Source organism: Denticeps clupeoides, chromosome 18 (genome assembly GCF_900700375.1).
Source record: "Denticeps clupeoides chromosome 18, fDenClu1.1, whole genome shotgun sequence".
NCBI lineage: Eukaryota > Metazoa > Chordata > Actinopteri > Clupeiformes > Denticipitidae > Denticeps > Denticeps clupeoides.
In genome coordinates, this window is record NC_041724.1 from 12,810,429 (window position 1) to 12,826,451 (window position 16,023).

The 16,023-nt window shown below is 40.1% G+C and overlaps 1 protein-coding gene across 3 annotated transcripts; it reads left to right on the top strand.

The window, feature by feature from the left end:
* Nucleotides 1-115: 115 nt before the first annotated feature.
* On the top strand, nucleotides 116-15,726 carry csf1ra (colony stimulating factor 1 receptor, a). Of its 3 annotated transcripts, none has more exons than XM_028959744.1 (22): nucleotides 116-310; nucleotides 393-587; nucleotides 3,392-3,673; nucleotides 3,752-4,039; nucleotides 4,816-4,952; nucleotides 5,082-5,244; nucleotides 5,927-6,122; nucleotides 7,254-7,369; nucleotides 7,467-7,578; nucleotides 7,871-8,040; nucleotides 8,197-8,288; nucleotides 8,480-8,606; nucleotides 8,731-8,835; nucleotides 9,492-9,602; nucleotides 9,961-10,123; nucleotides 10,213-10,292; nucleotides 10,469-10,584; nucleotides 11,004-11,126; nucleotides 11,334-11,445; nucleotides 11,576-11,675; nucleotides 13,561-13,675; nucleotides 13,943-15,726. In XM_028959744.1, the coding sequence occupies exons 2-22, from the start codon at nucleotides 539-541 to the stop codon at nucleotides 14,102-14,104; spliced, it is 2,919 nt and encodes a 972-aa protein (XP_028815577.1). In that variant the 5' UTR covers nucleotides 116-310; nucleotides 393-538; the 3' UTR covers nucleotides 14,105-15,726. The 3 variants fall into 3 exon arrangements, with proteins under 3 accessions (XP_028815577.1, XP_028815575.1, XP_028815576.1); XM_028959742.1 differs by having other exon boundaries at nucleotides 118-310; nucleotides 7,871-8,070; XM_028959743.1 differs by having other exon boundaries at nucleotides 118-289; nucleotides 7,871-8,070.
* The last annotated feature ends 297 nt before the right edge of the window (nucleotides 15,727-16,023 follow it).

Here is a 16,023-nt window from a genome sequence, read left to right on the forward strand (position 1 = left end):
TCAAAACCCTGACTGGCCACAGATATCATGAGGTCTTCCACACACTCGGTCAGATTCAGACAGCAGTCAAAAGGATCATTTATGCAAAAGTCTCCATCCATGGTGGATTGGGATGTATTGGAGGGGATTTGATTCACTTGAGTACAGAGAGGAGGCAGGACAGAAGCCTGATTCAGCTTTGCTGATGGAACAACAGAACAAGAGGAATGAGTAAAAGAATATGGAAGGAGAGCGTTTGTGGAAAACAGATCAGATGCAGATGGACCCTTTTCAGTCTGTTAACATTCTAGTCTGTGATCATCAGCTTGTGGTATTAATTGGATTTGATTGGTGACATTTCCCTAAAAAAAATGACCACTGGTTTCATTTGTCCCTGATTCTCCTTTTTTAAGGTCTGAGCAATCTTGAGCAATTTGCCAAGTCTGTGGAAAGAAGAAGTGACCTGAAGCGGAGACAACTTGCAGTTCTCATTCGCCGGACAGCTGGTGAAGAGGAGACTTCTGTTGTCTGCTCAACCAGCAACGACAGAGGCTTCAGGATGCTCCACATGGTGCTCATCCTGGGCGTTGTGGCCCTCGCAGCACAAGGTAAGTGTGAAGCCATGAACTGGTTGGGGTCAGGAGGGGGGGGTTTATAGTCATATTGAAAGTGTTCCATATCTGTGACTTACATGAGAAAAAAAATGTGCATATCTGCATTTCCGCTGGGAATTCCTGGCTTTAGTGTGATGACCATAAATAAAACTGGTGTGCAAATAAGATGGACTCCATGCATAAAACACTCTCACACACAATTATCACACAATAAATACAATGAATGTAACAAACACACGTAGAATAATACAGTTTACAAAGAATAAAACAATACATTTATTTTACATAAAAACATATTGCATTAGTCATGTAAAACTTCAGCTGTGTTCTACAGATATATGTCAGCTTTGCTTTTGACTTGTTATTTAAACGTATTATTTATTCTATTGTCCTTCTCCATCAGTGGCATTTTGCTACCATGGCTGTTGCATACATATAGTGTTTCGATGCTTATCCATTTGTATGCTTGTAGTTTTCCTTATGATAATGAATTCCCCTGATCTTGATCAATAGTTCAGGCACTACACAGTTACATTAGAAGGGTTGAAGTGTAGCAGGGGTAACACAACATCAATTTCTGACTTTGTCGTCTGTCTTCATAGGAGCAAAGATTTACTTTACTGGCCTGTGCACATGATATTCCAGGGTGTTTTGTGAAGTACACTGGGCCATGGTGGTATCATGGGCAGTGCTGTGTTGTGTGTGTGATCGTATGAATACAACGTTTGTTTGGTCTTGGGATATCTAATGTGGAAAGAGAGCATTGTACATTAATGCACCTCAGTTCCCAAACTTGAATTCCTTATCTAATTACAATCCATTGCAAGTTAATTCACAAAAATGTATTTTTTTTCTCAGTACTCATTTAGTATAAGGAAGTTTTGATTTGCGAATGCTGATCTTGATTTTGTTTGGTTTCGTCAGAATGTGGGAAGTTTTGCTGATTGTTTTTTTTTCAGTTCTCCAAAGTCCACTCACATAATAAATGTATTCATTGGGTTTTACTTATTAACTATTGTGTAATGTCATTGGCCATTAAAGTAGCTTTGAATAAAAAGATCATACCATCAACAGTAAACACAGAATGATGGATCTGAGTGGTCTTATTCCCTTTTTCCTGCCAGAATATTATTGACCTTTTCTGACCCATTTACACTCCTGTTTCTTAGTGAGTGCATTGTGTGTGAACTCTGCTGTGTCTTCAGTGCACAAAACCCTGTCTGTGTGACTGTAATAATACTGGCATCACACTAGCCACACAAGGTGTAAAAAAAGGGTGTAAAATATCAGCATGTGCTAATCACCAGCATCATGGGATTGGACTGCGTTAGATGAACACAGTCACATAGTAAACGCACTTACGTATTAATTATACCACAGAGCTGGCACAGCTGTTCATCTAAAAGCCACATTGTCTTTTCAGACGTCCCAGTTTCCAACATGACTGTCCAGATGGAAGATGAAGCATAGGCCAGTTATGCAGTGCAGCAGGTTTCACTAGGAAATCAGTATATTAGTATGTATATTTGACAGTTGTTAATGGTGTTTAGGTGCTGGTTGATCTGAAGTGTAGTTTTATTTAAGACCAATGTGGTCATGCTGGTGAGAAGTCAGACTGATTTCAGATTGCCTTGTATAATATAACATTTTAGCCTCATTTAGACGTTTATGAATGCATATGAAGAACAACAATGATTTAAGTCATGGTAGTAGTGGACTAGTCATGTGAATGGGATATTGTCCAAAACACAAGAAAATGGTCATAAGCAAAAGCCACAATGTTGGCCAATGTTTGTTTTTCGCTGTATGCAATAGTGTTTGCCAATGTTTTCATGACTCACGACTAAATGAACTCATTGCCGTGAAACACGTCATTGGCATTGGCTGCCATTGCACACAACTAAGCATTAATTATCATACTGTGGAAATACTGTGCTATATTAAGCAATGCCATAACCAAGTTACAGAGAATCCAGAATCTTAGACTTCTTTGGGTAGCAGTTCTACATAAACTAAATTTAAAAAAGGGAAATACACAGCTTATGAAAGTTTGATTCTTTTAGAAAATTACAGTAATGTATGTTTTGGGACACATTTTGGGGATTTTTTTTTTTACATTACCAAAATAAGAAAGATTCGGACTATTTGAACCCCCTCCTGTTAATATATCACACGTGTCTATCCAAGTGTAGTGTGTCTGTTTCCTCTGTTCTCCTGTAATCTCTAGCTAGTTTGACATTCTGGATGGCCAGCTAGTGCACTACTTCTGATGGAGGGAGGGATGAAATGAGAAGTGCACAGGAGGAATAAAACAGTAGCTTCGGTTTTGATTCTGCATTGTGTTTCCTGGAGGCTAAAATCCACAGCAAACAGCATGCACATCATTTTGCACAAAGTTTACACTTTCGTTTCTCCACTGGTCTGGGAGAGTTGGAGGTTCTTGTTTTACATGCTGGAAAAATTGTGAAATTATGATACTGTTTTGCTTTGTTAGTGTAAAAGCATTTTTGCCAAACATAAAAGCTCAAAAAGCCAATATATTTACGGTGACCACACTGTAATTAGTTCATTTATTTACCTTTTAAATAATATATGAATATTTGCCAGATTAGTTTGAAACCTAGACTTTTTTATAAAAAAAAAATATGAATAAATAAATATGCAGGAAAGTGGTGCCATTCATGACTCTAACGACTCTAAAGTCCTAGTGCGTCTAAACCAGGATGTAGGTGACTGTGTTCAATGCTAATCCGATCATTGGTTAATGTACTGACCCCAAGTATCTCTACGTTGGTCAGGTGTGAGGAATCCGGAGATCCTCTTGAATTCTGAGCTGGTGACCACGTCTGATGTGGTTCTCAGTGTTGGAAGTCGCCTGGAGCTGACCTGTCGTGGTGATGCCCCAGTGACATGGAGACCCAGATCAGTAAGACTCAGCAAGCCTGTCACCAGCAGAAACGGACATAGCAAGACACTGAAGGTGACGCAAGCAGAGGCAGTGCACACTGGGACATACACGTGTGTTTACAACAATGCAAATCTCACCAGGCTTTACTCAGCCGTACATGTATTTGTTAGAGGTGAGTACTCAGAATTTGCCATTCTAGATGTTTGTGGAGGACACTGTGGAGGAACATTTTCATTTTCCTCATCTCCAGATCCGGCCAATCCCTTCCGGGTGGCGAGCACCTCACTGAGAGTGGTGAAAAAGGAAGGCGATGACTGCCTGCTGCCATGCCTCCTCTCTGAACCTGCTGCCACAGGAATGTCACTTCGCATGAGCAATATGTCAGCGGTTCCAGCCAGCATGAACTTCACTGCTGACCCACGGAGAGGCATCACCGTCTATAACCTGCAGCCTGGCTATAGTGCTGATTACGTCTGCACCGCCCAGCTTGGAAAGAAAGTGCTGACCTCCAAATCCTTCAGACTGAATATTGTACAGAGTAAGAGGCTAATTTCTACACGATTTCAATGGTTTTTTTTTACAATGTTGAAGTGAAGAATAAAGTCTTCACAAACATGGTCAGTTATTAGCATTAGGATATATCAAGCATGTTAAGTGAAAGTGAAGTGATTGTCATTGTGATTGTCACTGTATCACCGCACAGCACACGGTGACACAACGAAATGTGTCCTCTGCATTTAACCCATCACCCTTGGTGAGCAGTGGGCAGCCATGACAGGCGCCCGAGGAGCAGTGTGTGAGGACAGGGCTTTGCTCAGTGGCACCTCAGTGGCACCTTGGGGAATCGGGATTAAAACCAGCAGCCTTCTGGTTACGGGGCCGCTTCCTTAACCGCTAGGCCACCACTGGACCACTGTTAAGTCCACTTGCCTAATATTGTGTATGTCATTCTCAGAGATCCTGTCAAGTAATCCGCTCCACCAAGACCTTTGCAATACTTGAGTGCACATTCCCAATATGCTTAGTCTAATTGGTTTGGGCAATTTGGAGACAAAATACGAGTCATCTAGCCATCAAGATTTGAAATGCTTCCCAACTAATAATTTTCAGGAAATGTAATAAAAACACCAAGAATATATTTTATTTATTTAATTTACTCCAACCTCCCTTTTGAGAAGCAAGGCCATAACTGGAACAACATGGCAGCATGTGCTTTTTCATGCACAATTACATAATTGCTAAAACACACAGGTAGATTTTTTCAGTTGTAACATTCTCAGCATATATTGTCTATTGCTTTACTTTTGTCTCTAGGGTTACGAGCCCCGCCATATGTTTTTCTGAAGCAAGATGAGTATGTGCGCATTGTTGGAGAGGAGCTTCGCATCATCTGCACAACAAGCAATCCCAACTTCAACTACAACGTGACCTGGAAGCACAGCTCTGGATATGTAGGCACATTTTTATACTACATACAGCACAGAACCATCTAAATTACAATAAAGTAATTATTCTAGTATAGCCTATGGACATTATTGATCAATTCAAGCTTAATTCAAATAATTTCTTTTCCCTACCAGTCCCTGAAGGCTGTGGAGGAGGTTCACGCCAGAGGTAGTGAGCTGCACATTGAGAGCATCCTGACTATTCCTGCAGTGTCCCTGGCACACACAGGCAATGTCACCTGCATTGGCACAAATGAGGCTGGAGTCAACAGCTCCACCACATACCTACAGGTTGTAGGTAAGGATCAAGTTACCATCAAAACCTAGTACAGTATAGTAGGATAGGTTTAGGTTTAGGTTTAGGTTTAGGATAGGTGAAGTGAATGTGAAGTGATTGTCATTGTGAAAAAGTGCAGCACAGCACATGGTGCACACAACAAAATGTGTCCTCTGCTATTTAACCCATCACCTTTGGTGAGCAGTGCTTTGCTCAGTGGTACCTCAGTGGCACCTTGGCAGATTGGTTTCATTTCCTTACCCACTAGGCCACAACTGCCCTTATTGTCAATTCTAACATATGTACATAGTACAAACACTTAACCCTGAGTTGCTTCAGAGTAGATCTGTAAATCTTGACCTGAGGTCGGGTTTGGGTTCAATATCTATCAATTTAAGTTTGCCTCAGTGTCGGGTCAAGTTCAGTCTGATCGATAAATATCGGTCAGCAAACATGAAATGTCAGTCTGTTGTACGTGTTCTTTCCCTATGTTTTGCTGCTTGTAAGTTTGTTGCGGTGAAAGGTAAAAGTGTTTCAAATTTTTTACATTTGTTTTATTAAATGGAATTTGGACTGTCCCTGTAAGGTGGTCTGGGTAAAGGTGTCTGCCATAAAAGTAAATGTAGATCAAGTGTGTGTGTGTGTGTGTGTGTATATATTAGAAATTCATTTTCATTGTATTTATATGCTTGTTTTGTCTCAGATAAGGGGTATGCACGTCTTACCTCCCTACTGCCACCACATGGGTCTCTGAATGTGGATGTCTATGAAGGCAGTGACCTGGAGCTCCGAGTGCTGATTGAAGCATACCCTCCCCTCCGAGCCCGGGGCTGGAACACCCAGTCTGCTCACAACTCCTCCACGCAAGAGCAACAGTTCTACTCCTACAACCAGCACAGGTCAACCTAACACCACGTGACAAATTCGAAAACCTCGGATTTTGCTCAGTCAGTTTAAAGTACACAAATACAATCACAAAATATGCATTCACAATATCAGATATTAATCACACAAACACTATTTGCCATATACTGTTTATGATTTCCTAAATTACTTTGTAAGGTTACCTCATAGCTGAAGTAAAAACAAAGGAAACATTTTGTAAATTTGTGGTGAAATGGGGTACAGAGAGACGTGGGAGGAAGTGGGTTTTGTAGTTGAGGTCTTTCAGTAAATGAAGTTACACAGTTATTCAAATAACTTTTATTGCTTAACCATCTCCTGTGAAACAAGCTGAATTTTGCACCATTGGTGGGGCAAATGTCATGATTCCAACAGTGAGATCAAAATCTTGGCTGTGCTATAATTTGTAGTGGTGGAGGTTTTAGATCTATGTAGTAGACTTGGATATTTAATGTACAATTAATAGAAGTAATAATAGTAAAGCAAATTTATTTCGTAATATGTAATACACACTGCCATTTAAAAAGATTTATTTATTGTCCATTTGTAATTGTTTTGACTGTTACAGTAATATCAAATTAAGTCATTTTCAAATTCATATTGTTTTCTATATGACCCCGGACATTTACAGCATTTACCAGACGCCCTTATCCAGAGCGACTTACAACCCGTAGTTACAGGGACAGTCTCCCTGGAGCAATTTAGGGTTAAGTGTCTTGCTCAGGGACACAATGTTAGTAAGTGGGATTTGAACCTGGGTCTTCTGGTTCATAGGCAAGTATGTTACCCACTAGGCTACTACCACCCTACTTTTGAACGGCTGTTCATCTTCATAGAATCATAATAAAGACAATAATTGCATCAAACCAAACTGTTAGGGATCGGTGGCAGGGCAGGTAAAAGGGTGAGTGGCATCAGGAACACGCAAAACATGCAGAACTGGAACTGGAACCGGAGCACCCCAAAAAGTCTGGGTCTGACAAGAACTTAAAATTGAGTCAATCGACGTCAACCAACTGTTATAGCAGCCTTATTTTGGGACAGAATCACCAGCATTTTCACTGCTGATTCTCCTGTTGAATTAAACATGATCATTTCACACTTATCTTGCATTTATTACATTTCAGAGGTGAGGCAACACTGATCCTACGAAGGGTGAACTCGCAGGAGCAGGGCCTGTACACATTCTCCGCTCAGAGCGAAAAGGCCAACACTTCCATCACCTTTACCGTTCTCATGTACCGTACGTAAACTGAAATATGTGCAAAATTATGATGAGGAATGTTAACTAAGCGGAACTTATTTCAATAAAATCGCTTGTCGTTTATTCCTCTTGGCAGAGAAGCCAGTTGCTGTGGTGATGAGGGAGAACAGGACCACACTCACATGTTCTGCTTATGGATACCCAGCTCCTAAAATCTTCTGGTACCTGTGCCCTGGAATCACAAACTTGTAAGTTTCCTTTTTTCTGTTTTAACAATGTTTCATTTTTTTCCTGTCCTTCTTTCGGAGATATACTGCAGTGTATTTATTCTCCATAACGTTTTTTTTATTTACTTTTTAAAACTTTTCTTTAAATTCAGAACTGTGGCATTTTTCATGCCATATAATTATGTTATATTGTACTGCAATCATACAGTTTACTCTTTTTATACATTTTGGTTTACATTGTATCAATGTGTTGCGACTACAGTGTGAATGTTTCAGATTTATTTGTTGGTTTAATGGATTTTTTTTTGTCCAGCTGTAGTGAGAATGTCACGGGTATGGGAAGCCCCACCCCTTTGCACGGGGACACGGTGGCGGTGCGGAAGGAGGGGTTTGAAGCCGTCGAGGTTGAGAGCGTCTTGACCATTCAGCCGTCTGAACACAGCATGACCGTGGAATGTGCAGCCACCAATCTCGTTGGGAAGGGTGCGGACATCTTCACCATTGAAGTTTGCGGTAATTTTGGCTTTAAAAGCCTTCATGAAGTGAGACTGCAAAATAAAGTAAAGTAAAGTAAAGACTGAAGATTTTCATGCAAACTGTGTTCATACTGGTCTTTTCCATTTTTCTCCTGTGCCCCAGACAAGGCCTTCATCAGCTATGTTTCTGGAGGAGCTGGATCTATAGCCTTCCTCATCCTCCTCTTACTGATTCTCCTCTATAAGTACAAGCAGGTGATGCAGAATTAAATGTTACTTCGTCTCATGCAAATCTTAAAAAAAACGTCTTAGTTTATTTCACAAAAGAAACTATTCAATATTTTACATACATTTATAAATATATCTGTAATTTCTATGTACCACCACACTGCATTGCACGTCAGTCGAGTAAATACATGTTTTCTTCCCATCTTTTGCTTTTGTAGAAGCCCAGATATGAGGTCCGCTGGAAAATCATTGAAGCCACAAATGGAAATAACTACACCTTCATTGACCCCACCCAGCTTCCATACAATGAGAAATGGGAATTTCCTCGAGACAAATTGAAGCTTGGTAACGGTCTCCACAAAACACACAGCAATGATTTTGGCCTGATTTTCCTCAGCCCCAACCAGAACGAGTACCTGTTGAGCTTCAGTGGGATCCCTTCGTGTCTGTGTGTGTGTGGATGCTATAGGAAAAATCCTTGGAGCAGGTGCTTTTGGAAAGGTGGTATCTGCTACAGCATATGGTTTGGGGAAGGAAGACACAGTGACCCGAGTGGCTGTAAAGATGCTGAAAGGTCAGTGTGGCAAACCCGGCAGAAACCTGACACAAGCCATAACCCAAAACCTGCTAAAAGAGTCCAAAGCGCTAATCACCATATTAACCATGTACAATTTCTTTAAAATATTTTCCTTAAAATTGTGCCATCTTTCTACAGTCATGGACAAAAACAGAATACCCAATACAAATTTTTATATTAATTATGTTTTGGAATATGTCCAGTATGGACACGTTGCACAGTGGGAAAGGGACCTTGGGGCACTCTCTAATACAACAGGTCCCTCAACTTGGACCCAGTTACATTCCTGGAGCCTTGAAATGTTCTGTTCTGTTCTTGTGTAGGAACCTCTGGGCTACAGGCTCCATTTTGTTCTTATATTTTGTCTTATATTTGGGGTTGTCGCTCCGAGATAGTAATGGGGATAGTTTTTACCTTCCAAGCTCTGTAGTTTCTGTATGTAAGAGAAAGAGTTGGATGAAATGTTCCTTATGCAATATCTTTCTATCCTTACAATAAGTGAGCATTAGTGATAACATTTGAATGGTTCATGTTTAATTTTGAAGGGTTCAGGCTCAATAGATTAGTTGTTCATGCGTATTTCTGCTCTGATATCGGGCTATTTAACTATGTGAAATGTAATAAGAATTGTGTGTGTGTGTGTGTGTGTACAGCAAGCGCTCACTCAGATGAGAAAGAGGCTCTGATGTCAGAACTGAAGATCCTGAGTCACATTGGACAACACAAGAACATTGTCAACTTGTTGGGAGCCTGTACATACGGGGGTGAGAAAACACACACACACATGTACAACACATATTAACACATTTTATTTAACATTGTGCAGACTTAGAAGGTTCATCCTTTCATTGAAGTGTTTATTTTGTTTGTTTTCTGTGTTTTATATCATCAGGTAGACCTACACATGCAGACAAAAATGCATAAGCACACAAACACCAGCAGGCACACACACACACACACACAAACGTTAATGGATGCTAACACTAAATTAGCAAACAGTTCTAATGTTATTCCAGGATGAAGGACTGATCTCTTATTGAAACAATGTTTGGTAGATTTTAGCCAGAAGAATAACAGTGCATGATGCATCTCTCTCTCTCTCGATCTCTCTCTCTTCTGCAGGACCTGTTCTGGTTATAACTGAGTACTGTTGCCATGGTGATCTTTTGAACTTCCTGAGGACCAAAGCCGAGACTTTCTTGAGCTTTGTCATGTCCATGCCAGGCATGACTGAAGAGCCCTGTGACTACAAGAACATCTTGGGGAACAAGAAGTTCATCAGAAGGTTTCACAAGCACTTTTTATTGACATATGTAACATTAAATATTTGATTTTTTTTTTGCCATTTTAACATGTCTGCATGACCATGTTTAGTGACAGTGGGATCTCCAGCACCTGCTCTCAAAGCTACCTGGAAATGAGACCTGCGGCCCAGCCTGGTGACTCAACTCTGGGTAACCCCATCAACCCTCAAACCTTTCCAATCTTTCTCACGTTCTTCCTCTTTTCTTTGACTCTGGTCTCTCTGCTTCACTTCTCTCTCACTTTATTCTACTTCCTCCTCTTCTTTTTGACATGCACGTCATATTTCAACCATAACTTATGTACATTTATTGTTACATTTGTCCAGTTTCTGGCACCTCCTGTGGGGACTCAGGTGATGACTCTTGGCCGCTGGACATAGACGATCTCCTGAGGTTCTCATACCACGTAGCTCAAGGCCTTGACTTCCTGGCTGCAAAGAATGTACGTCAAATGCAAACATAAAGCCCTCATGATTTTTTTTTATTATTAGGAATGTTATCTGTTAAAAAGCTAAACATCCAGTGAAGGCCAGACGTTTGGACCAAATTCTTCCAATATTTTATTACATGAAAAAGCAGACATATCTGGTTAAGTTACATACACATACACGTTATGTGTCATTTAATGGAGGTGTACGTATGGTTAATGTATAAGTTTAATCTGAATCCCCACCCCATCCTACAACAGATTCACATATTCAGTGCTTCCTTCCCAGCATTTTATTAAATAACTGGTCAAAACCCTCCCAGCACCCTGGATAGTGAAAACTACAGTTTACGCTCACACCAAAAACTATCGTTGTTTTAGTTCTGTGTTCGCATCATCTAAATCCTGACTTCGTGTGGGATGTTCCACCTCAGTGTATCCACAGAGATGTAGCAGCCCGGAATGTTCTACTCACAGACGGTCGCATTGCAAAGATCTGTGACTTTGGGCTGGCGCGTGACATCATGAACGACTCCAATTATGTGGTGAAAGGAAATGTGAGTAGAAATAAGCATACATTCAGTACACATAAAAAGAGGTTTTATTAAGTTTTGTATTGATTATGGCCGATAGCTTCCGAATAGTATTTTCATTTATAAAGTCAGACAATATTTGGTTGTGTCTGCAGGACTGAAGTGAAAGTTATACTATCAAAATGAACCTTTATATTAACCTGTATATTGTTTTTGTGTGTGTGTCTGTAGGCTCGGTTACCAGTGAAATGGATGGCCCCAGAAAGCATATTTGACTGTGTGTACACGGTCCAAAGTGACGTGTGGTCATATGGGATCCTTCTGTGGGAGATCTTTTCTCTGGGTGAGGAATGCCGCACTTACAAACACTCTCATTCACACAAACATGCAATTTGCACACACCTCCCTCATTTTTATTTTAGGATTGTACACACTGGTGGTTGTAGTGCAATTCTCGTTTTCTTGTTTTTCAGGAAAAAGTCCGTATCCCAGCATTCTGGTCGACACCAAATTCTACAAGATGATTAAAGGTGGATATCAGATGCAGCGTCCAGACTTCGCCCCTCCAGAAATGTGAGTCTTTTTAATCAGGGACAGTCCCCCTGGAGCAACTCAGGCTTAAGTGTCTCAGGGACACAATGGTTGTAAGTTGGGTTTGAACTTGTGATTTTATTGCCTTATCCACTAGGCCACTATTATCCTATTATAAATTTCCTGGTTCTAAATCACAGGAAAGCACTTGTGTATGCGTATGTGAATAAAAGTATCACAGTTAATAATATTTAGTACATGGTAATAATATCTGGAACTCTGACATGTGACTACTGCAAGTGTGAAATTATATTTTGGAACAAAAACATGCTGCTTGCTTTTTAAGCTGCCCCGTACAGATAATCATAAACATAATTGTATGGAAAAAAAATGTCTAAAGCCACTATTTATGCTCTTCTGTACCGTGTTCAGTGCTGCGTTTAGATTCCGTTGCACCTCTAAACAAGTGTGTGCATTTGTTTGTTACGGGCAGTCGCAATAGATCTGTTTCACTTGAGTTGTGCTCCAAAACAAATTTGTTTCAAATGATCTTTTGAGTGGTGCGGCGCTGGTGTGTTTGTGAGTGTGAATTTGTTCCGGGCGCCCATCCGAAAATAACCACGCTGGAGACGGGCAGACTGACTCAGTTAGTAGCATTTGTTCCTCTTTTGGGTAATGTATCTTTGCGTGTGTGTATGTGCTTCTTCAGTTTTTATGCAAGTTGGCTCTGGTTTTCTCCTGGTTTTCAGCACATGATCCCTGGGCCTGCCCACCATTTAATAGACCCCTGAACCCCCATTTCTTGTGCCTAATTTAGCACACATTGCAAATGTCATTTATTAGGGTGGTAGTAGCCTAGTGGGTCAGACACTCACCCAGACCCAGGTTCAAACCCCACTTACTACCATTGTGTCCCTTAACAAGACACTTTACCCGGAGTGTCTCCAGGGGAACTGTCCCTGTTAATACTGATTGTATGTTGCTCTGAGTGAATGCGTCTGATAAATGCCGTAAATGTAAATTTTATTTAATCTGTTGCCAATGAAACAATTGAAAATATTTAAATTCCAGGCACCTAAAACCTCTTGAACTCTACAAGCTGATGTGAAATTACAGTATCATATTTGCTATTGATATCTGACAGAACTACTGTACTTCTCATCCATACATGATGTCAGGGAGGGAATTTGCCATTTGAAATGGCAGTACTAGAGATTGCTGTTCACCCAGTCACTTGCACTGCATTTTCAGTAAAAAGAGATGTACAGTTTGAACACTTTTAAAAATGAGTACCCTTTGAGACTCGTAGTCCGATTTCCAAAGCGTAGTATAGCACTTGTCAGCTCAATGATATCCTCAGAATTTACATAACTAAATAGATAAAAATTAAAGAACCTCTTGGTGGTTGTTAGACAGAAGTAAATGTCAGGAGAAGGACTAGGCATGAAAAGGCGAAGAGTTAAAGGGGGAGGGTCATATGACAACAAGGAGAGAGAGTGTATGTGTTAATTAGAGTAATGTGCATTAGAACAAGTGCATGTTAGAGTAAAAAAAAAGGAAAATCCCACAGCATCATGCATAAAAAAGAAAATTAAGAACCAAAACTTAATTGCACTCCAAACTGCAAACAAATATATGATTTGTGCCTGTCTGTTCCTCACATGCTAAATCACCACTTAGAAGATCATGAGACTGGCATCATGAGTTATTAACAGCAGGGTTGAACCATAACTCCCAGACATCCCGACTTCCTCAAGCACGTCTGGAGCCTGTGTGACAGATTTGGAATTGGGCCGCAGTGGAATCTGACTGTTTCCGGGTTCCACATAAAGAGACGACTGAATCCTGTGTTCTGTCTGTCTGTTCGGCGCCTCTGGGACAGACAGAAAATGTTCAGCAAAGTGTGACCCAAAGCATCTGCCTTTAGGTACGACATCATGAGAATGTGCTGGAACCTGGAGCCCACAGAGAGACCGACCTTCAGCAAGATCGGCCACATGATCGAGAGGCTGCTGGGAGATGAAGTGGATTCCGACCAATCGGCACGTAAACACTCACATGCATGAGCATAGATTGAATGTCATGTTCCCTGACAGAACATGTGAATGAAGCTGATTCATACTGTTTGTATATATGACGAACATTCCAGTATGGGATGTTGGGTGACTGGAAACTGGTAGAAATTTTGAAATGAGTGCTTCCATCTTATATTTGAGCCAGTATGGTAATTCTATAATCTCAGTAGGCCTCTGTAGGATTTCGAGAAAAAATCTTCTTGGGCCTGCTAATGACCCTATGCTACCATCCAGGTATCCTGTGAGTATCAGAACGTTCAGCAGGACGCGGCGGAGCCCAGCCAGCCGGAGAACGCGGACAAGTGCAGCGAGGAGTCATGTGATCAGCCACGCGCCACAGAGAACAGAGAGGAGCAGCAGCCACTGATGAAGGCCAATAACTACCAATTCTGCTGAACGCCTGCCCATGTTCTCACCTTTCACCAGACGGAGTTTCCTTCAAAGCTACTGCTCCCATTAAGCTCCATTGTCCATTGTGAGTGTATGTCAGTGACCCAAACGCATGTTCCTTTTCCAAGGCAGCTATACTCACAGCTGTTAATATAATACATAATAACACAGAAGATCGCTTAATTAGACAATAATAAGACGTGGTCAATATAGCACGATGGACACTGTTTTTGAACTGGCCCTAAGTGCAGCGCTACATGCTGAACTAGAATAAGGTTTTGGTGTTCTCGGGATTAACAGGAATAGATACACATGACACAAAAGAAACATTATTCTTAATGATATTTGCACTTGCTACGTATTTGACGGCCAATGAATGTGAGAGCGTGAGAGATGCATAGGGGCTGTCAATCCTGGGGTTCCTCGCATTTTATTCTATATGTTAAAAAGATAATTAAAGATTGTGTTCTGGGCAAAAGCAATAAATACACACCAACAAAACCAGGTAGTTAGATTCTCTTCCTCAAGATACAGAAGGATCCCTGTGAACCAACTTCATGCATGTTGCTCTGTGCTTGAAAGTCATTTACATATGAACCGACAAATTTACTATTTTAACTTACTACTCATTAATATAGGGGAGAAATGAAGTCACATATGAGTGAAATCTGTGTAGCCGTGTCATTTAATGTCTATTATAGGGATTTGCCACTGAAACTGCTGGAAAAGTCATTTGCATCCCGTTGAGTCTATAAATGCAGTTTTTTTTTTGGTGTTGGTGTTTCGACTTCCCCTTATCTTCCCGGTTTCATACCTGAAAAGATTTATGTTGCAATTTTGCAGTCTTTTTTTTCTTATTGTTGTCAGGGTTTATGTTTTTTTTTATCGCATACTTATTTCAATTTGTAATAATAAAAAAATATAAAAAATCAGTCTTCTCCTTTCACATCAACCATGATTTCAAGTGCTTGAGTATTTGTTACGCTGATCTACTCCATTATAACATTAATTTTACAGTAAAGATAATTAAATAAATAAATGTCCTTGGGATGTGTGATCGTTGGGGAATTATTAGTTTTCCTTTATCTCAGACAACGTTTTTCTTCGTTTTTCTGTTTCTGTTGCTGCGGCTGTGAACGTGGATCTGGGATTATGTGTTTACTATTTGTGTCCCCAAAAAAGGAACATTTACTATGAAGGAGGCTACTCTACTTTTTTTGTTGTTGTTGTGTTTGTTAAAATATAATTGTATTTCCCATTTGATGTAGCATTCAGCAAATACTGCCATTTTTACAACAGGTAAAAACTGACAAAACGTTTTTTTTTATTCAGTCACATTCTGAATTAATGAACGTGATCATTTGTATCAAAATGCATTTTTTTCTACACTATAGACTAGACATTTGGGTCCTCCCTCATATAAAAAATGCAAATACAAAATGTTATTACAAGAAAATGTCTTGTTCAACAACTAATAGTTTGAAACTTTGTGTCTAAATGTGCTACTATAGAATAAAATGTTAAATCAGTTACATTTGTTTTAAGCTTTTCTAATGTAAGGACATGTGAAATGCAATGTCATTTAGCTGTTCAGAAATCAATTAATGAATAAAGTGAGTGAGAGTGAAGTGATTGTCATTTTGATACACAGCAGCACAGCACACGGTGCACACAGTGAAATTTGTCCTCTGCATTTAACCCATCACCCTTGGTGTGCAAACTGGTGTGGCCAAACTTCTGTGATGTAGTGTACAATGAATATCTAGAATGAATCTTGATTACACATTTGTTTGTGTTTAAATGCACTGAATCCAGGACATGATTAATTAAAGTCCAATGAAATCCTGAAAAGCCAAATTTCATTCCACTGTCTGTCTGTACTTGTGATTAGAGCAATGAAACTATTCACTGATAATACAATTCTA

What these genes read in the sequence shown, in the direction of transcription:
- csf1ra (XM_028959742.1), top strand. Translation starts at nt 539, where the DNA reads ATGCTCCACATGGTGCTCATCCTGGGCGTTGTGGCCCTCGCAGCACAA. An exon ending in TACTCCTACAACCAGCACAG is followed by an intron (nt 6,123 to 7,253) that starts GTCAACCTAACA and finishes ATTACATTTCAG; the next exon opens with AGGTGAGGCAACACTGATCC. An exon ending in TGCCCTGGAATCACAAACTT is followed by an intron (nt 7,579 to 7,870) that starts GTAAGTTTCCTT and finishes TTTTTTGTCCAG; the next exon opens with CTGTAGTGAGAATGTCACGG.